At 48.3% G+C, this 20,727-nt stretch overlaps 1 protein-coding gene across 3 annotated transcripts in view; it reads right to left on the bottom strand.

Annotated features, from left to right (window-relative positions):
* The window catches only part of PCSK6 (proprotein convertase subtilisin/kexin type 6), a 189,225-nt gene that overhangs the window by 56,932 nt on the left and 111,566 nt on the right, over positions 1-20,727 (bottom strand). For all 3 annotated transcript variants that reach the window (XM_030815089.1, XM_030815090.1, XM_030815088.1), the window contains exons 12-13: positions 10,740-10,928; positions 6,622-6,758 (exon numbers count right to left, since the gene is read on the bottom strand). In XM_030815089.1, coding sequence (XP_030670949.1) covers positions 6,622-6,758; positions 10,740-10,928 — 326 coding nt within the window. The remainder of the gene's footprint in view (positions 1-6,621; positions 6,759-10,739; positions 10,929-20,727) is intronic.

Below are 20,727 nucleotides of genomic sequence, written 5' to 3'. Positions count from 1 at the left end.
CCATGCAGCAGGAGGCTCTCGGGGCCCAGCAGGACCGGAAGGAAGGAAGGCTGCAGATGGCAAGCCCATCAGTGCTAAGGCCAAGGCCAGAGCTGCTGAGTGCCATGCAGGCAGCAAGCAGGGAGCTGATGTGGCAGCATCTGGCTGGGCAGGAAGCAGTGTGGCAGGTGCACAGGTGTGCAGGGCATGCGGTTCCGTGCTGTGCACCACTGCAAGCCTAAAGCTCACTCAGCACCTACACGCAACAGGCTCCAAACATGTTAATCATTGTTCCATAAACAGATCTCCTTCCATTGCCCATACAGCTTGAAAGGCTGACGATACTTAATATACCTAATCCGAATTTGGATTTCTAGCCCAGTCTTCCCTCTGACCTCCAGGTACATATCTCCGTCTGGACTTGTGTAAGTATCTTTGATTTAACCCACCCGAATCCAAGCTCCTGATCTTCTCGCCAGCATCTTTCCCCCTGCAATGTTCCAGATCTAGGAAACTGGGACTCCATTCTTCTACTGCGCAGGACAAAAACTCTGAAGTCATCCATGCCCCCTGTCTCCTCTCACAGCCCACATCTGATCTATCTACAAATCTCTCGACCCTGCTTTCAGAATCTGACTGCTTCATATACTCCACTGATGCCACCCCATCGGAGTCACCTTCACCTGATACTGCAATGACCTTCTAACTGGCTTCCCCGCCTTTGTTCCTCTCCCACCCTCACTTCCATCTACTCTGACCAGCTGTCAGCCTGTTAACACAGAAGTTCAGATCACCTCTCTCCTCTGCCTAAAATCCCTCAGTGGCTTCCAACCAAGTCCCTGTGAGGGCTGACGAAGCCCAGTGTGATCTGGTCCCCATGCTCTCAATGCCTGCCCCTGTCCTATTCTGCTCCTCTTCCCGCTGCCACCTGCAGCCTCGGGGGCCTCTCTGCTGTGCCTGGAACACACCAGGCACACTCCTGCCCGGGGGCCTTAGCATCCCCTGGAACACACCAGGCACACTCCTGCCCGGGGGCCTTAGCATCCCCTGGAACACACCAGGCACACTCCTGCCCGGGGGCCTTAGCATCCCCTGAACGCTTTGCTTGGAATGCCCTTTTCCCAGATGTCTGCAGAGCTCACCCCCTCATCTTCTTTGAGCTTTACTCAAATGTCCCTTCCCTGAGGCCTTCCCGGGACACCCTGAAATGCCCTTGTCACCCTGCCCTGCTTCATTTTTCTCTTTATAGCTTCTCATCATCTAATGGACAAAAGCTTCCTGCCTGATAATCTTGTTTCACAGCCTCCTCTGCCTTCTAGAATATAAGCCTAGCATCTGTTTTGTTCACTGGTGCATCCCCAGTGCTTAGAACTTGGTAAATACTCAATAAGTATCTGCTGAGTGAAGGCTGTGTTCTTGGAGGGGAGTATTATTCTTTGAATAAACTGATGAATTTCACTTCCTAATGTTTTATTTAAGACTTCTGTATCCCTATTCAAATTTGCCTATAGTTCTTTTTCTTTTTTTTTTGGCATATTGATCAATTTCTCTTCACTCTTATTTCCCTCTAGTGATCTGGAAGGTTGGCATCCTGTTTTAAATCTTGGTTATCTCTCTATTATAAGAAGATATTTGAGTTTATATGTCTCTATCAGTGCTAAGAGTAAGACATAATCCATCACCCCTCCCACTAAATGTAGAATGAGAATCTCAGCAAATTTTTATTCCTCCCCATTCTCATCCCCTGCCTTTATGTTTCTGTAGGAGTATGAGGTGGGAGAGTGGGTAGGACATCCACCGCAGGCATTCAGATAAGAGCCCTCCATGAGGCCAGGTCTGTGCTGCAGCCATGGGAAGCCCTAGGGACAGCTGTCCCCAAGGAGGGAGCAGCACGTGCAAAGGCCCCATGGAGGTAAGACCAGGCATGTTAGGGGAACAGAAGGGAGGTCAGTGATGACGCGCAGGAAATGATTCATGGTGGAGAGGTGCTAGCAGGATGTGCAGGTCAGGCTAAGAGATTTGGGTTTTGCTCTAAGAGCTGTGGGAGGTCATGAAAGTTAGCAGGGGTGCATCATTATCTGAAATATACTTTAAAAGGATCATTGGATGCTGGGGGGAGAGTGGCTCTAGTCAGTAGGGGTTGAGGCAGGGGGGCCAGTGGAATGAGGAGGTAAGAGACGATGGGGAACAGCACTGAGGCAGTGGGCAGACTCAGATATATTCTGGAGGCAGATGGTGAAGGAGACAAAGAAGAATTAAAGGTTCACTCCTGGGATTTGGCCAAGCAATGGAGTGCAAGGTGAAGCTATTTTTTTTTTTTTTTTTTTTGAGATGGAGTGTTGCTCTGTCGTCCAGGTTGGAGTGCAGTGGCACAATCTCAGCTCACTGCAAGCTCCACCTTCCAGGTTCACGCCATTCTCCTCCCTCAGCCTCCCGAGTAGCTGGGACTACAGGCACCCACCACCACGCCTGGCTAACTTTTTGTATTTTTAGTAGAGATGGGGTTTCACCGTGTTAGCCAGGATGGTCTTGATCTCCTGACCTTGTCATCCACCTGCCTCGGCCTCCCAAAGTGCTGGAATTACAGGCATGAGCCACCACGCCCGGCTCAAAGCTATTTACTTTAATGTGGAAAGCAGGAAAGAGGCAGTTTGGGAGTTCTGTCTAAAGGTGCACAAGCTCAGAGCCAGTTAGACCCATGTCCAGAAGCAGGAGGCTGCTGCAGAGCAGGTGTGGGTGCACGCGGGCAGGGAGAGGCAGCTTTGGGCACCACCAGCAGGTACAAGGCGCTGAGTGTCACGGGGCTGGATGAGATCCCTGGATGGGAACAAAGAGCAGAGGACCCAGGGGCACGTGCGGGGGTGCGTGCGAGAGGATCAGCCAATGAGATGCACGAGGGGCAGCCTGTGAGGTGGAGAGGGCCCCCCAGGTGTGGCATCACTGCAGCTGTGCAAGAGGGCGCTTCCAGAGCGGGTGAGCTGCCAACATCGCTGTGTGCCAGGCCCTGCTCTGGGTATCCAGCCTGTCTTACCTGGTTTCATCCCACCGCAACCCAGTAACTTGGGCAGTACCCAGCCTGTCTTACCTGATTTCATTCCATCGTAACCCAGTAACTTGGGTACTATCCCCACCGCAACCCAGTAACTTGCGTACTATCTGCATTTTCTAGATAAGACGACCAAGGCCTCGAAAGGCTAAGTGACTTGCCAAGGTCACAGGTATTTGTAAGAGTTAGAGCCAGCATCTACCCCCAGGGAGAAGGGCTCCTGAGCCCACAGTCTTAACCACTGCACCCTGTGGTCCCCAGAGAGGGTGCTTAGTTTGTTAGAACCATAGACCCTGGCTTTAACAACCTGGGGAGGACAGAGATGGGACCATAGGCTTGGGCAGTGTGAAAACGGTGGGCGACCCTGACAAGCCCCGTTTTTTTGTGCAGTGGATGGGAGTGGGCTGGGAGTGAGCGGTGACGGCCATAGCAGGCAGCTTGTTCTGCCAGCTTTGCCAAAAAGGGGAGCAGAGAAGTGGGTGGTGGCTGGAGGGGATGTGGACTCAGGGGAGAGGCATCAGTGCACGCATGTTGGCCTAACAGGAAGGGGAAAGAGAAGAATGTATGAGATGCATGAGAAAGGCTGCCTGCAGTAGCACAGCTTCATGGGGGATTGACTGTCCCCTCGAAGCTGCCCTGGGACATGGGTAGGGCACATTGTATTCGGCTCATGATACAGAGTAAAGATCACAGGTCTAGGGTGGCGAATGGTGTGCCTAGTTCCCAGGGCTTTGTCATGAGCACACAAGAGCAGTAGCCCCAGCCTGCACGTGCTCTCCTGCATACAGCACCAGCCTCCCAGGCAAGCAGGCCAGGCAGGCTGGCATGAGAACTCTGCCTTGTGCCCACGAAGCAGTGAATGCTTGAGGATGCAGCTGGCATGAGTCGTCGACCTCGAGTTTTAATACTAGGCCAATACACTTTGGGGCTTTTAAAAGAAAGAATTTAGGAGCTTCCACTTTTAAAATGCGTAAATTTCAGGTCATTTAAAATTTTACATTTTTGTATGTTTAGGATTTGTAATAACACGTTTTTTTTTTTTTTTTTTTTTTTTTTGAGACAGAGTCTCACTCTGTCACTCAGGCTGAAGTGCAGTGGTGCGATCTCGGCTCACTGTAAGCTCCGCCTCGTGGGTTCAAGCCATTCTCCTGCCTCAGGCTCCCTAAGAGCTGGGACTACAGGTGCCTGCCACCATGCCCGGCTAATTTTTTTTGGGGGGGATTTTTAGTAGAGATGGGGTTTCACCATGTTAGCCAGGATGGTCTCGATCTCCTGACCTCGTGATCCACCTGCCTTGGCCTCCCAAAGTGCTGGGATTACAGGCGTGAGCCACTGCGCCCAGCCAACACTTTCTTAAAATAGTTACTTACTATTTTAAAACCAGAAAGAATACAACTGGGGGAGGTCCCAGATCCCTGTAGATGACTTGATGAGTTAAAGTCAATTTTCTGCATAAGGCAAGTCAACACTCTTCTTTTCTCCTAAATCTGTGCTATTCCAAATGGAATGGTTTTCTTAATTTTGCTTTTGGATTGTTTATGGAGAACTGGAAAAGAACCAGGGCAGGGGAAGGTTCTCATGCACTCCTAGGGTGACCAAGAAGCAGACTGCATCTTCATAGAAAACGGCACAAGGAATGACAGAACAGTGAAAGCAAACCTTGAGGAAACTCGCCCATAGAAAAGCAAGATCCCAGCACATTCTGTAAACGTTACTATGCATTCAACCCAGAGAACAAAGACAGCATTTATAGACCTTTGTGGGTAACTACAAAATAAGATGTGCTGATTATTCCAGTTTTCTTTCCTGGTTGTAACCCCATTACCTAGATCAGAGTTTGGTACTTAATAAAGATTGGTTAAATAAATGATTGATCATTAAGTAAAAGGGATTAAAAAGGGTACAAGAATTACTGGAGAAATAAACAATCCAAAAGAAAAATTAAGAAAACCATTCCATTTGCAATAGCATAAAAATAATAAAATACTTAGGAACAACTTTCACCAAGGAGGTGAAAGATTTACATACTCAACACTACGAAAAACACTGCTAAACAAAATTAAAGAAGAGCTAAATAAACAGAAAAATATCCCACGTTTATGGACTGGAAGACCTAATATTGTTAATGTGGAAATATTCCCCGAAATGATCTACATATCCAATCTCTATCAAAATTCCGACTACCTTTTAAAAAGAAATGTACAAGCTTATCTTAAAATTCATACGGAATTACATGGGACTCGAAAAAGCCAAAACAATCTTGAGAAGGAACCACCAAGTTGGAGGACTCGCACTTTCTGATTTCAAAACTTACTACAAAGCTACAGTGATCAAAACAATGTGGTACTGACCCCAGGATAGATATATAGACCAATGGAACAGAATCGAGAGTGCGGAAATGAACCTCTCTTCTGTGGTCTGTTGATTTGCAACAGGAGTCTCAAGATCACCCAACGGGTAAAGAGTGTATTTTTCAACAAGTGGTGCTGGAACAAGAGGGTACAAAAGAATGAGTTTGGACCCCTACTTCACACCATATACAAAAAATAATTCAAAATGGATCAAAGACCTACATGTAAGAGCTATAACACTCTTAAAAGGAAATACAGGAGTAAATCTCTGTGACCTTGGGTTAGGCAATGGTTTCTCAAGTATGACACCAAGAGCACAAGCAACAGGAGAAAAAATAAACTGAATTTCATCAGAATTAAAAACTTTTATGCATCAAGGTGCACCATCATGCAATTGATGAACCACAGATACCACTTCACACCTACTAGAATGCTTATCATTTTTAAAAAGCAGAGACTATTAAGTGTTAACGAGAATGTGAAGGAGGCGGACCTCTCATATGCGCCGGCAGGAATGTGAACGGACGCAGCCAGTGTGGAAGACAGTTTGGCTGTTCCTCAAGACGTTCAACATGGAGTTACCATGCGACCTGACAATTCCAGACCTAGGTATATGCCCACGAGAAACAAAAACATAGGTCCGCATAAAAACTTGTACGTGAATCCTCATAGCCGTACTATTTGTAAGAGCTAAAAGGTAGAAACAACCCAAATGTCCATCACAGGTGAATAAACAAAATGTGATCAATCCGTACAATGGAATATTGTTCAGCCATAAAAGTAATGAAGTTTCGATGCATACTACAATATGGAAAAACTCTGAAAACATCATGCTAACTGAAAGAAGCCAGACACAAAAGGCCAGGTGTTGTATTATTTCATTCATACGAAATGTCCAGGAGAGGCAAATCCAAAGAAACGGTAAGTGGATTAGAGATTGCCAGGAGCTGGGAGGGGAGGAGGGAATGGGGAGCGACTGCTTCATGGGTATGGGGTTTCTTTTTGTGGGGATGAAAACATTCCGGAATTAGATAGTGGTGACGGTTACACAACATTGTGAACGTACTAAAAGCCACTGAGCTGTACACTTAAAAATAATTAAAATGGTGAATTTTCTGTTATGGGAATTCTACCTCTACAAAACAAAACAAAGAATTATCAGAGACTCCATGGTTAAATAAGGCCCAGAGGTAAAAAGAGGGTTGAGATACAAAAGCTGTCATGAGAGTCCCAAGAGCCACTGACCTTGCTTCTCCGGGTTGCGGACCTGGGATGGCAGGTCTTGGATTTCCAAGGTCCACTGCCCTTCAGCCTTTTCTCCCCAACAGTGGACAGTCATGAATTCCCAGTTTGTAAACCCTTCATTGGAAAGATCCAGCAATCTGCAATCGGAGATGTGGTGTCAGAAAATGAAGGTGCGGAGGGACTGGCACAAGGAGGGCTCTTAGGGGACTGTATGATCTGGCTGGACCGTACCCCCAGGGTAGCAGGGGTCTGGCCCCAGCCAACCCGAGGGCAAAGGGCACAGCGAAATGTGACTGTCTTTAAGCTCTTACACAGACTGTCTCCTCCATCACCTCCTTCACATTCTGAGAGGTAGGCAGGCAGGCAGGTTTCATATCACCCAGTGAAAGATGTTTACAAGCACACCAACAAATGCCCCCAGTCCTGACAGTTTCCTGCAGAAAGTGGTTGGCTCCTTCCTGTCCAGGAACAATCTTACAGAGCCCATAACTCCAGTGCCTGGATGCACAAAAGCAGACAGGGGCGGAGGCCCCCCGGGGTACCTTCACTGAAGCCCAGAGAGTGCTCACTAAGGACGCCTTTTGAAAGTGCTTGTTTGTGGAAGAATGAAACTTCCACGTATGACTTTCAGCCAGCTGTGTGCACTGTTCTCTGGGAGACACAAAGAAGGAAAGAGGAGCAGCTACTCAAGCCTGTGGGGAAAGTTCTGTCCCTTCGCCTCCAGGGCTGATCCAGTCTCAACAGGGGCATTTGGGGGAGGTGACGATGGCAGGGTTGGTTGCTTTCCAGAGGGAATGGGAGGGACCCGTGGAGAGCCGGGAGGAGGAGACGGCTCCCGTACCCCCAGCAGTACCCTCCTTGCAAGTCCTGATGAGCCTCCCTTTGCCCTTCCCAACTCGAAGGCCTTTCCCAACTGTACCCTCGAGCCCCTGGGCCTTCTGCCTCACACTTGGTTCAAGCAGAAACAGGAAGCAACTAATCAACATCCAACCTCTTCCTGCACCCAGCGACATCCTCAGAAGTGACTCTTTCCGTATTAGAATCAGTTCGAGGTTTTTTCCTCTTATTCTTTCTTCATAGTCTAATTTTTCTATCTCGATTTTGGAATAAACTTTTTTTTAACATAGGGATCTTTATTGTTCATCAGAAATTGGAATACGTAAGTTTTGAATGATGTAAGATTCAATTTCCAATCTGGGGGTTCTGAACACTCAGTGTAGGAAAATGTTTATCTAGGGAACATTCTTTGCAATGGAGAAGAGTGAGGGGGAGGCATCCTGTGCTTTCTTCTAAGAAATGGCAAAGGTCAAGGCTGATTTTCACACTCGATGCCAAGCTGAACCCAACACACTGGGGACAGAACAAGGACAAACTGTCTTTTAAGGGCTGAGGTGCTGGGGCACATCAATGGCTTCTTAGTGAAGAAACTGGCAACCTGATAAAGCTGCCAAATTAAGTAAGATATGCAGTAGGATAGGAGGTCATTGATCCTAAAACACAAATTCTTGATATAATCACAAAATCTGCCTTGGAAAAAAACCAAAGTCCCAAGACTCAGATGACAGCTGGAGTAGCCTCAGGGTAGTTTTTTTTTATTTTTTGTTTTTGAGACAGACTCTCTCTCTGTCACCCAGGCTGGAGTGCAGAGGCGTGACCTCAGCTCACTGCAACCTCGGCCTCCTGGGTTCAAGTGATTCTCTTGCCTCAGCCTCCCAAGTAGCTGGGATCACAGGTGCGTGCCACCATGCCCAGCTAATTTTTGTATTTTTAGTAGAGACAAGGTTTTGCCATGTTGGCCAGGCTGGTCTCGAACTCCTGACCTCAGGTAATCCACCCACCTTGGCCCCTCAAAGTGCTGGGATTACAGGTGTGAGCCACCCTTCCTGGGCTAGGGTAGTTTTTTAAAACGCTTGATGGCACAAGGACAGCACTACCTAGCCAAGGGGTGGCTCCCAATAGCCCTGGTAGGACCTGCGCTCTATTATCCCAAGGGCGCAGCACTGGGCAGAAGCAGGAGGAGGAAAGTTTCCAGGGAAGGGAAACAGGGCCGTAGGGGAGTGGGAGAGGGGAAGCTGGGGCACCGGAAGGTTCTTGTGAGTCAGGCAGCCGGACGTAAGCAGGACATGTAGGGCAACCAGGCCCCTGCACCAGGGGTGATGCCAAACATTTTTATCTACATATATTATCACACTCAAGTCTTGTAACAGTCCTAATGTTTACAGACAAGTGAAGTGACATTTTCAGAGATGAGGGGTAAAGAGAGGCAAAGTGACTGGCTCCTGGGAGCCCAGCCAGGAGTGGAAGAGCAGGGTGTGGGCCGACTCTCCAGGGTCACTGCCACCTGCCTGCCTGCTACCTGCTGCTCCAGCCTCTAAGCCTCCCCACAGGCTCTCGGTCAACCTGGGCATCACCTGGGCCTGCACCCAGCTCTGGCTCTGAGTCAGGCGTCACAAACCTGGGTGCCACTAGGTGTGCAGCTGGAGTGAATGGAGAGTCCGCTGCTGGCCTCAGGGCTGCCAGCACAGAAAACACGGAGCACATGGACACACACTCGCCCACCTGCTCAGCTCCAGCCCAGTGCACGCAGGAACACGGGCCTGGTGTCAGACAGCTTCCAACTTTCCAAGAGATGCCAGAAATGAGGACTTTTAAAATCTTTAAGAGTTAAAAAAATAAAATAGAAAACACCAAGGGGAGCAACATGGCATCAAAAGCTGCAGCTCGTCCGCTGACACCAGAACTGCTCAATGCCCGTGTGGCTTCCCAAGGCAGAGGCACAGCACGACCGGGCCTCCCTGCAGGAGGGAGAGATGCCCTGTGGCGCTTGTGCTATGAGAGTAGAATGTGGGATGGGCTGAGCTTGGTGCCAGGGTCTGCCTCAGGGTCGATTCCAGTGCACTGAGGACAAAGCTGGTGCCAGGCCCATCACCTGCTGCCACCGCTCCAGCTTGCCTGCTGTGGAGAGACCAGGCTGCTGGGCAGCGCTGTCAGTCCTCTGGACAATGGCCCTGTCTGCCTTGCATTGCTGCTGAGTCAATTACACTGTCTCCTACAAAGTGGGGGGTAGGGGAAGGGTTAAGCAAAGGGCAACCCCCAACTTCTGCCTGGTTCCATCTGAGAGCCTTCGCTATCCCGTTTCTGAATCTCTACAGCTCCCTATAGCCCACACAAGGGCCACAGCCTCAGGCAGGTCACCAAAGGAGTCAAGTGGGCCCAGAGTGGGCACGTGGGGATGAGGACCCCACCCAGTAGACAGAGCAGGCCTGGTCCTGGGGGGCTTCCTGCAGGCGATGCGGGCACAGTGCCAGTTCCGGTTTTTGAGAGAAGCTGGAAATGCTGATTTGTCCGTGAAATCTCTTTTCTCTCTCTACCTCTTGGCTAGAAAGAGACAGAAAGGTACCAGAATACCCTGGCCTCTCTTAAGTTCCTATAAGCACCTTCATTCTAATTACCTGTAAGTCATATATTTGCATCAATGTATTTCCCCTTGTTTCTAAGTTTGTCAAAGAAAAGACTCCACAGCCTCCCAAAAACCACGTACAAAGCTTTGGAATTCCTAGTCCCTGAGTGCAAGAGAAGCTGGCAGAGAGCAGCCTGGGAGCACCTTCCCCGCCCACCACCCGAGCCTGTCTGTCTTCCCGGGACAGGCCCCTGCTGGTGCAGGTTCTGCAGGGCAGCCCACAGCGGGGAGGGAGAGCTGGCGGGGGGGATAAACAATGCTCCCTGTGGTACACATGCTCGATTCAGAGGCCAACTGAATAGGATAAAAATGACCTTCAATGCACTTCTAAGCAATGAAGGCATAGCCAGAATTCCACAAATCCCTCCGCTAAACAACAAACAAAACGAAACAACAACTCTTTTGTCACTTCTTTCTGAAAAGGGAAGTTTTCCAGGACCTTTTGGAAGGCAAGGTTTCAGGGAGTAACTTTTAAGGTTTTTGGGGCCTACATGCAAGGGTCTCCAAGAGAACGGAAGCCGCCAGCAGAACCGGTGGGAGCCCCCACATGCCAGAGGGCCTTGCAGGGACACTGTGGGCCCAAGGCTGGACAGAAGCTCTTGTGCAGTGTCAATCTCAGTGAGCCCCAGCCTCCATCCCCACGCCTGCCTCGCCTTACCTCTTTGCCAAAAGTTGAGACTTGGTTCCCGAGGGAGAAATCAGGTAGATCTGGAGGTCTCCTCGGCGTGGGTGCGAGATGGAGATGCGAACCACCACGTGCTCCAAGTAGACCACCCGCTGGTCCGAGTGCTCGGCGCAGGCGCTGGTCAGGGCGGTAGTCCGCAGCACCTGCACTAAAGGGATGCTCCTGGGGGAGGAGGGAGGGCTCAGCACTTGGCACCGGAATCACGAAGTCTCACCCACACAGCCAGGAGCTCCAGCGCCCATCCGCTGTGTCCCCACTGCAGCCTCAGGGCCCTGGGGGCCCCAGGGAGCCGCAGCAGCCTCTGAATGCCTCACTCGGATGCTCCACTGTGAATTTTATCGCCTGTCCTGAAGACGTTTATGCCTCTGGAATTTGCTTATAGAGATTTAAAAGACGGGGTCGGCTGGGCACTGTGGCTCATGCCTTTGATCCCAGCTCTTTGGGAGGCCGAGGCACCTCCTGCTGCCACCACTCCAGCTTGCCTACTGTGGAGAGACCAGGCTGCTGGGCAGTGCTGTGGGGTGCACAGCGCAGTCCCCATTCCTCTGGACAGTGGCCCTGTCTGCCTTGCATTGCTGCTGAGTCAATTACTCTGTCTTATACAAAGTTGGGGGAGGGGGAGGGCAGATCACAAGGTCAGGAGTTTGAGACTAGCCTGGCCAATATGGTGAAACTCTGTCTACCAAAAATACAAAAATTAGCTGGGTATGGTGGCAGGTGTCCGTAATCCCAGCTACTTGGGAGGCTGAGGCAGGAGAATCGCTTGAACCCAGGAGGCACAGGTTGCAGTGAGCCGAGATCGTACCACTGCACTCCAGCCTGGGAGACAGAGAAAGACTCCATCTCAGAAATAAAACGAATGAAATGAAATAAAATGAAATAAAATAAAAGATGGGTTCTTGGGCAGACTCGGGTGAATGTCCCCAGGGATGGGCTCCCTTTGGTGACCAGAAGGCAGCTTCTCTTCGGTGGCATTCGGCCAGCTCATTTGTCAGTTACCCTAGTATGACCTCTATGGTGACAGGTACACTAAAAGGCCAGACCTCACCACACTGCAATATGTGCATATAAGAAACCTGTCCTTGGACCCCCTAAATATATAAAAATAATTAAATGTTTTAACAAACAAAAAATTAAAAATCCCACTACTTTGTTTCAAAGACTAGCATTGAAAATAGAAGTCAGAGAGCCAAATAATGAGTGAACTCCCATTCACAACTGCTTCAAAGAGAATAAAACACCTAGGAATCCAACTTACAAGGGATGTGAAGGACCTCTTCAAGGAGAACTACAAACCACTGCTCAATGAAATATAAGAGGATACAAACAAATGGAAGAACATTCCATGCTCATGGGTTGGAAGAATCAATATCGTGAAAATGGCCATACTGCCCAAGGTAATTTATAGATTCAGTGCCATCCCCATCAAGCTACCAATGACTTTCTTCACAGAATTGGAAAAAACTACTTTAAAGTTCATATGGAACCAAAAAAGAGCCCGCATCGCCAAGCCAATCCTAAGCCAAAAGAACAAAGCTGGAGGCATCATGCTACCTGACTTCAAACTATACTACAAGGCTACAGTAACCAAAACAGCATGGTACTGGTACCACAACAGAGACATAGATCAATGGAACAGAATAGGGCCCTCAGAAATAACGCCGCATATCTACAACTATCTGATCTTTGAAAAACCTGACAAAAATAAGCAATGGGGAAAGGATTCCCTATTTAACAAATGGTGTTGGGAAAACTGGCTAGCCATATGTAGAAAGCTGAAACTGGATCCCTTCCTTACACCTTATACAAAAATTAATTCAAGATGGATTAAAGACTTACATGTTAGACCTAAACCATAAAAACCCTAGAAGAAAACCTAGGCAATACCATTCAGGACATAGGCGTGGGCAAGGACTTCATGTCTAAAACACCAAAAGCAATGGCAACAAAAACCAAAATTGACAAATGGGATCTAATTAAACTAAAGAGCTTCTGCACAGCAAAAGAAACCACCATCAGAGTGAACAGGCAACCTACAGAATGGGAGAAAATTTTCGCAACCTACTCATCTGACAAAGGGCTAATATCCAGAATCTACAATGAACTCAAACAAATTTACAAGGAAAAAACAACCCCATCAAAAAGTGGGTGAAGGACATGAACAGACACTTCTCAAAAGAAGACATTTATGCAGCCAAAAAACACATGCAAAAATGCTCATCATCACTGGCCATCAGAGAAATGCAAATCAAAACCACAATGAGATATCATCTCACACCAGTTAGAATGGCCATCATTAAAAAGTCAGGAAACAACAGGTGCTGGAGAGGATGTGGAGAAATAGGAACACTTTTACACTGTTGGTGGGACTGTAAACTAGTTCAACCATTGTGGAAGTCAGTGTGGCGATTCCTCAGGGATCTGGAACTAGAAATACCATTTGACCCAGCCATCCCATTACTGGGTATATACCCAAAGGACTATAAATCATGCTGCTATAAAGACACACCCACACGTATGTTTACTGCGGCACTATTCACAATAGCAAAGACTTGGAACCAACCCAAATGTCCAACAACGATAGACTGGATTAAGAAAATGTGGCACATATACACCATGGAATACTATGCAGCCATAAAAAATGATGAGTTCGTGTCCTTTGTAGGGACATGGATGAAACTGGAAAACATCATTCTCAGTAAACTACCACAAGGACAAAAAACCAAACACCGCATGTTCTCACTCATAGGTGGGAATTGAACAATGAGAACACATGGACACAGGAAGGGGAACATCACACTCCGGGGACTGTTGTGGGGTGGGGGGAGAGGGGAGGGACAGCATTAGGAGATATACCTAATGCTAAATGACGAGTTAATGGGTGCAGCGAACCAACATGGCACATGGATACATATGTAACAAACCTGCACATTGTGCACATGTGCCCTAAAACTTAAAGTATAATAATAATAATTTAAAAAAAAGAAAATAGAAGTCACAATGCTAAATAACAGCAATTAGCAAACATTTCCCAAGCTGACTGTGCACTGAGCATAAAGCACTGGCCTGAGAATTTCCAAGGATTAACCCATTTAATCCAGAGGGAAATTAAGGACTGCACCCAAGGTGCAGCTAATGGGGGGAGGAGCTGGGGGTTGGGGCCCCAGAGCCCACGCCTCCGCCTCCAGGCCTCGCTGCCTCGAATGGAAGCTCGCGTGGACCCACAGTCAAGGACACAGCTCAGAGTTCGAAGTCTGCCCTCTCATGCTGGTCGAGGGTGCCCAGCTTGTGTGCTCCCAACTCTCCTGCAGAAAGCCAGGGTCCCCTCGCTTTCCTGCCCTGTAATGGAAATGGACAACGGTTCCCTTTACAAACTCAGGGCAGCTTTACCATATGGGATGGAGTCTGAGGATAAAAACAAAACCTCAATCATTCCAGACTCCTTTCTACTAGAATTCTCTGACATACTACCCGGACCAAGCAGATACAAAATCTGTACCCCAAGGATGCTCCTGTGTCCAGGCTGGACCATCCTGCCGATTCCAGGCCACTAGGGTTCACGCCTCCTGGAACTCAGCCCCCCACCCACCGCAGTGATCTGCAGCTGAAGAAATATGGCATTCTTTGGTGCAGACCCACCGCCGCCCAGCAGCACATTAATAATTCCCCACCACACAACTGGCACTCTGCTTATTACGGGGAGCGCTTTTCCCATTATGCCTGGACTCTCCTCCCGGGAGGCACGAGGCGTTCTGCTCAGAGCCTCTCAGGAATTACATTGCTTGGCTCTACTGGGCCTGAGTCATAAAAAACAATCAAAACAGTTATAAACAGTGATGTAATTCCCTCGGAGACTCTGTAAATATTGGAAAACATGCTTCGCATGCACCATAAATTGCTTTAGGGATGCTGACTTCCTTCATTGCCTTCTCCCAAGCTTTACTGCCAGTGTTTACTGGTCAGCAGCCCCTGCTGCGGTAGATGTGGAACACAACAGAAGGCTCTGGAGAGTTCCAGGTCCTGCAGGGCCCATGTGTCTCTCCAGGTGAGTGTCCCCCATCCCCCACCTTCACCCCACACTAAGAATGCAAGGTGGGTGCTTTGGGGAGAAGCAAGGTGTGGAGGTGGAGAAATACCTAGGCCAGCAGACGTACTCAGTGCTCCCCTGGGGCTTCAAAATGTAGCTCCCAGTCAACCCCAAGAACCAGGAATAACCCTACACTCTCACACTTCAACCCTTTTCCAGTGCTGAATAGCAAGATCAAGGGGAAACAGAAACAAAAGCCTTAACCAAGTTGAAGACACTGTCCGCACACTCCAACCAATTGCTCATCGGCAGGGGAAGTGATCAATCTGCTCTAGAAATAGATCTGGAATCCTTGTGAAGAAGCTTTAATCCCATTGATAAGGCACAGGGATGAGAGAACAGAAGCAGGGTAATTACAAGTGAAAGACAACCCAGCCCCACCCCTCACCTGTCCTGCCACTCTGAGCCCCACCCACAGAGTGAACACGTAGAAAAAAAAAATCATTTCGGAGTATGAAAGTCTCTTGCATCTGGACTTTTTTATTCCTGCTAAGGGACTCCAGCCACCACATAAAGAAGGCTGGGTTAGGTGTGATCCTCCGCCAGCCCCGCTGCTGCTGCCTGCAGGGAGGCTGGCTGGGGCGGGAGCACCCGGTTCCTACAGGAGTTAATGACCTCACTTGGTTTGGTTTTCAAAGCCAAGCCCTTACCTTCACCTGGGGGCTAGGAGCCCAGCGGCCTCCTGGAACAAGGCTGACTGTAACAGTTAGTTTTTATGTGAAATCTCTTAACTGCTAAATCACTCAGTTACAGGCCACCAGGACTCCTCATTCCTGTGAGTTCTGGGGCAGCGCGGGGGCCCAGGACAGCTACCACAGGGGGGCACGCTGCCACCTTCCTGACACGCAGTTAGTTCCCCACACATTTTATTTCTGTGGTTGCTATTGAAACCATTAACCTAACATCCCAAATTAGAGTGCTTTTATTTTATTTTTATTTTTATTTTTTTAATTTTTTTTTTGAGTCGGAGTCTCGCTCTGTCGCCCAGGCTGGAGTGCAGTGGCGCGATCTCGGCTCACTGCAAGCTCCGCCTCCCGGGTTCACACCATTCTCCTGCCTCAGCCTCCTGAGTAGCTGGGACTACATGTGCCCGCCACCACGCCTGGCTAATTTTTTGTATTTTTTAGTAGAGACGGGGTTTCACCGTGTTAGCCAGGATGGTCTCCATCTCCTGACCTCGTGATCCGCCCGCCTCGGCCTCCCAAAGTGCTGGGATTACAGGCGTGAGTCACTGTACCCAGCCAGAGTGCTTTTATTAAGAAGAGAAATAAAAGAGGAGGCTTCAAAATGTTTCATGATCGTTGTGCTCAAATTTTTCTGTATTTCAGATAGAAGCTCCAGGAAGAAAATAAGGAAGCCACCTATCAAAAGTCATCACTTTAAAAAATTAACTCCAAGACAGAAAGTAGAACAGTCGATGAAAAAACAGAAGCGGTTCTCTCCACCTACAGTTATTTCCAAGGTAACACTGAAAATGCAAGTTGACTGCCAAGTAATTTATTTTTTAAGTTAAACAATGATCAGAGATTATCACTGTCACACGAATACAGCGACATTGTACTTTAATGATGAAAATTGATTTAGAAAGATCTTAAAGTCCCCAAAATAACTGAAAAGTGTCTTCTGCTATTAACTTCTGAAACTGTGGTCTGTGTACATAAAGCCATCTTCCTAGGACCCTAAAGGATTCCAGGGAGTTAAATGATCCTGCCAGACCTGCCTGGAGACTGAGCGTTGTTGAAGCCAGGGAGACGGCCAGACTTGGAAAAGATCTCTAATGACAGCAAATGCCACGTGCCACGGAGCCACATTTCAATGTTAGTTACTCTGGTACTTCAGATGTTCTCCATTCATCCTGGATGCCCTCCAACTGCGCCCTTCTCCTGAGGAGGTGAAGGCCCATCAGCAGCAGCCACGCTGCTGACTTCCTAGGAACTCTATACCACAGACCACAGATATGTTGGCCTCCTCCTACTTTTTTTCCAATGCATAATACTATCTAATAGCAAAAATTAATATTTTCAAGTAACCGAGTGCCAGGGGAAGCAGGAAGGCGGGCCACAGGCTGAAACCCTCTGCCTCCAGCTCTCCATTCTTCCTGTTCTACCTGGGAGCTACTTCATGTCAGCGTTTCTCACTCCCTCCTTGAAGCCCTCTCCCCAGCTTGGCTTCCTGGACCAACCTGGATCCTTGCACAAAGCACTTGCTTTGTTTCTCACTGGGCCCATGACTGACTGTTCTAGGGCCATGTTGAGAGACCCTCCAGAATCAAGAGCCAGCAGCATCCTGCCAGCTGCTGTGCTGGCACCTGGCTTGGGGAGGAGAGGCTAAAGAACTGAGGCCCATTACAGCAGAAGGTCATCCAGGAAACCCTTTCACAGACCCGCTAACGGGAGTGAGTGGAGTGGCAAGAGTTAATTGGGACAGACTTGCTAAATTAAGCAATAGGAACGCCAGCAGGTCTGTCGGAGGGCACAGAGTGCCTGTGTGAAGGTGGCAAGAGGCTTCTAGGTCACTTCTCAGACCTGTGTTCCAGGATGCATGCTCTCCACAAGATGGCCTTTAGGCTCTGAGGTAAGCTGCTTCATTCATCTGTGGGCGTCCTTATTCATATGAGTTCAGACTGAGAATGTTCCTCACATGAAATTACTTTTTTTGTTTTTTTTTTTGAGATGGAGTCTCACCTTGTCCCCAGTCTGGAGTGCAGTGGCGCAATCTCAGCTTACTGTAACTGCTGCCTCCCGAGTTCAAGCAATTCTCCTGCCTCAGACTCCTGAGCAGCTAGGACTACAGGCACGTACCACCACGCCCAGCCAATTCCTGTATTTTTAGTAGAGAAGGGGTTTCCCTATGTTGGCCAGGCTGGTCTCAAACTCCTGACCTTAGAAGAGCCACCCGCCTCGGCCTCCGAAACTGTTGAGATTACAGGCATGAACCACCACACCCGGCCAAAACTACTTTTGATGATCAAAACACAGCACATCACTTAGGTGAGAAATAAAATTTAACTAAAAAAAGAAAAAAAGCTAATCCAGTACATTAACTTACACAACGCTGTCCACAATTAATTGGGTCATAAGGTGCTTTAATATGTAATGCTTAAATTCATAGCACACTTTTTCTTCTATGTTAAATGAGGGGACTGAATTAGCTGCTTTAAAGATGACTTCCAATTCTAACAGTCTATGATTCAACCTGAAGGGGAGTAAAAGAGAAAATAAAATGTACAGTCAATCCTCATTATTCACATATGCTGTATTTGCATATTCACCTAGTGGCTGACATTTATTTGTGTCCCCCAAACTAACACTTGTGGCACTTTGGTGTCATGTGTAGATGTGCACAGAGTGGTAACATAATGAGTCCCCCAGTGAGCACACTCCCAGCTGAGGTCAAACAAGGCAACACTGCCTGTTGGTGCAGCTCTCGTGCCGTAAATAAGTGTCCGTTTCTGGCCAGGCGTGGTGTCTCACCGCTGCAGTCCCAGCACTTTGAGAGGCTGAGGTGGGCAGATCACTTGAGGTGAGGAGTTTGAGGCCAGCCTGGCCAACATGGTGAAAGCCCATCTCTGCTAAAAATACAAAATTAGCCAGGTGTGGTGGCATGTGCCTATCATCGCAGCTACTCAGGAGGCTGAGGCAAGACCATTGCTTGAACCTGGGAGGTGGAGGTTGCAGTGAGCTGAGATCGTGCCACTGCACTCCAGCCTGGGTAACAGAGTGAGACTCCATCTCAAATAAAAGCAAGTGTCTGTTTCACAGTGTATTTAGTGCCACATTTTTCACATTTTTGTGCTGTTTTTTGTTTTTTTAGAGACAGGGTCTCACTCTGCCACCCAGGCTGGAGTGCAGTGGTGCAACCCTAGTTCACTGCAGCCTTGAACTCCTGGGCTCAAGCGATCCTCCCACCTCAGCCTCCCAAGCAGCTAGGACTACAGGTGCAAACCACCATGCCTGGCTCTGTGCTTTTCTGTTGGTGAATTCACTGTTTGAAATGGCCCCAAGTGCAGTACTGAAGCACTGTCTAGTGTCATTAAGCATGAGAAAGCTGAGATGTGCCTTAAGGAGAAAACACATGTGTAAGACAAGCTTTGTTCCAGCAACGAGCGCTAGTGGTGTCAGCTGTGAGTCTAAAGTTAATGAATCAATAATCTATGTTAAATAAGCTGTCTTTAAACACATACACATAAAACAAGGTCTGTATTGATAGACTGGCAAAAATGTGACCGGAGGCTCACAGGAACTTAACCCTGTATCTCTCCTAGGAATAATGCTTCAGTATTTGCGAATTCAGTGTTCGTGGTGACTTTGTAGAACAGTACCATGAATAGGGAGAATCAACTGTACTCAAATTCAAATCCTAATTTTAGAAATAAGTAGCCTTTACAATTTGGGGAAAACAAGTTTGCTTCAAAACTAAGCCAGGGAGGGAAGGGGCTGCAGGAACATAGCCAGCTGGTTAAGTTTGCTCGCAGCTACAAGGGGTACCAGCAGGAAAACCGCCCAGTATGGTTACCCCCAGGGCGGGACTGCACAGCACCCCACAGATTTTCTGAGGACACCCAGGCATGCTCTATATAACAATAGCCCAAGAGGAGAAACCAGAAGTAAGGGCCTCCTGTGGTACCCAGGTATACACAGAGGTCAGATGCCCTGGAGGGAGAGGCTGGGTAAGGTGAGGAGGGGATGGGAGGGTGGCAGAAATCTGCATAGTTCTGAGACAGCCCAAAGAAAGGAAGGGCTTTTGGCTTCCTAAAAAGATGTCAAATCAGGCTGTGTGCTTGAGCACAGTAGGGAGCTGGGCTGACCTGTGTCTGATCCGCACAGGCACTCCATCAGGCCGCTGGGCTCCTGGCCTCACCTGCTTGCCCAGCTGACCTGCCGCAGATGAGCCGCCAGCAGCTGTGCTCTTAGGCACTGGCATCTGGCCAAGGCTGGAGGAAGCTCTGGGCAGCCAGGGTCAGGTACTTTATCATCCCCGGAGGTGGTGCACCCAGCTAGCTCCTGGCACAGAGGTCAAAGAGGTGAGGTCTTCTAATGGGTGGGCAGGCTGCTCTACTTGTCTCAGTACTGCCTGAGTTCCTACCTAGAGGGGCAAGGTGGACTCTGGAGATGAGCAGCCTGTGGGAGCAGTTCAGCCCCGCAGCACCCCACCTCCGGACCCAAGTTCCTAACTCCTTTGTGCATCCGTTTCTTCCTCTATAAAATGGGGATAAAGATAGTACTCCAACTTCATGTTTATGAAGTGCTTAGAGCAATGCCTGGCACACAGGAAGTGCCTTTATAATCACAGTCCATAATCTCTCATCCACAGCCATATGTCTTTATAAATAGAGTTGTTTTAAAATGACCACCACACGCAGTCTAGTCTCACGAAATTCCAGAAAAGTAGTTGGTATGTGGATAATCCAGAGTTAATTCCTGAACATCTATAAAAAGATTATCTGCTCTACAGATAATCCTTGATAGTCAAAGCATTGGCTTTTGGGTCTGACATATCTTGTGTGGGTGTGGGTGTGGGTGTGTGAGAGAGTTCATTAAAAGACAGGCCAAGCGAAACTGTAAGCTGTGTCTGGACAGTAACCTTCCAAACCAGCAAGAACTAAAGATGTGCAGGTAAGTTACTGCTTTGTGTTGGTTTAAAAGACCCTGTGGTTGTGGTCTTCCCAGCATCGAGGTGGGAGTCATGCATATCATAAACTGTTTCCCAGGAGCCTGGATTTTCAAAGTGGCGACAGAAGTACTGGCTAGAAAAATCAAGAGTCAAATAGAATATTTAACAGCTGGGCCTCTATTTCATTCGTTGGAATAATACTAAGCTTAATTTTCTTTTTCATTTGAAGAAAAGATGCAAAAATATCAACTTTATCCTTCT

Source organism: Nomascus leucogenys, chromosome 6 (assembly GCF_006542625.1).
Source record: "Nomascus leucogenys isolate Asia chromosome 6, Asia_NLE_v1, whole genome shotgun sequence".
NCBI lineage: Eukaryota > Metazoa > Chordata > Mammalia > Primates > Hylobatidae > Nomascus > Nomascus leucogenys.
Note: the sequence above shows the minus strand (reverse complement) of the source record. Positions and strands in the feature narration are given on the sequence as shown.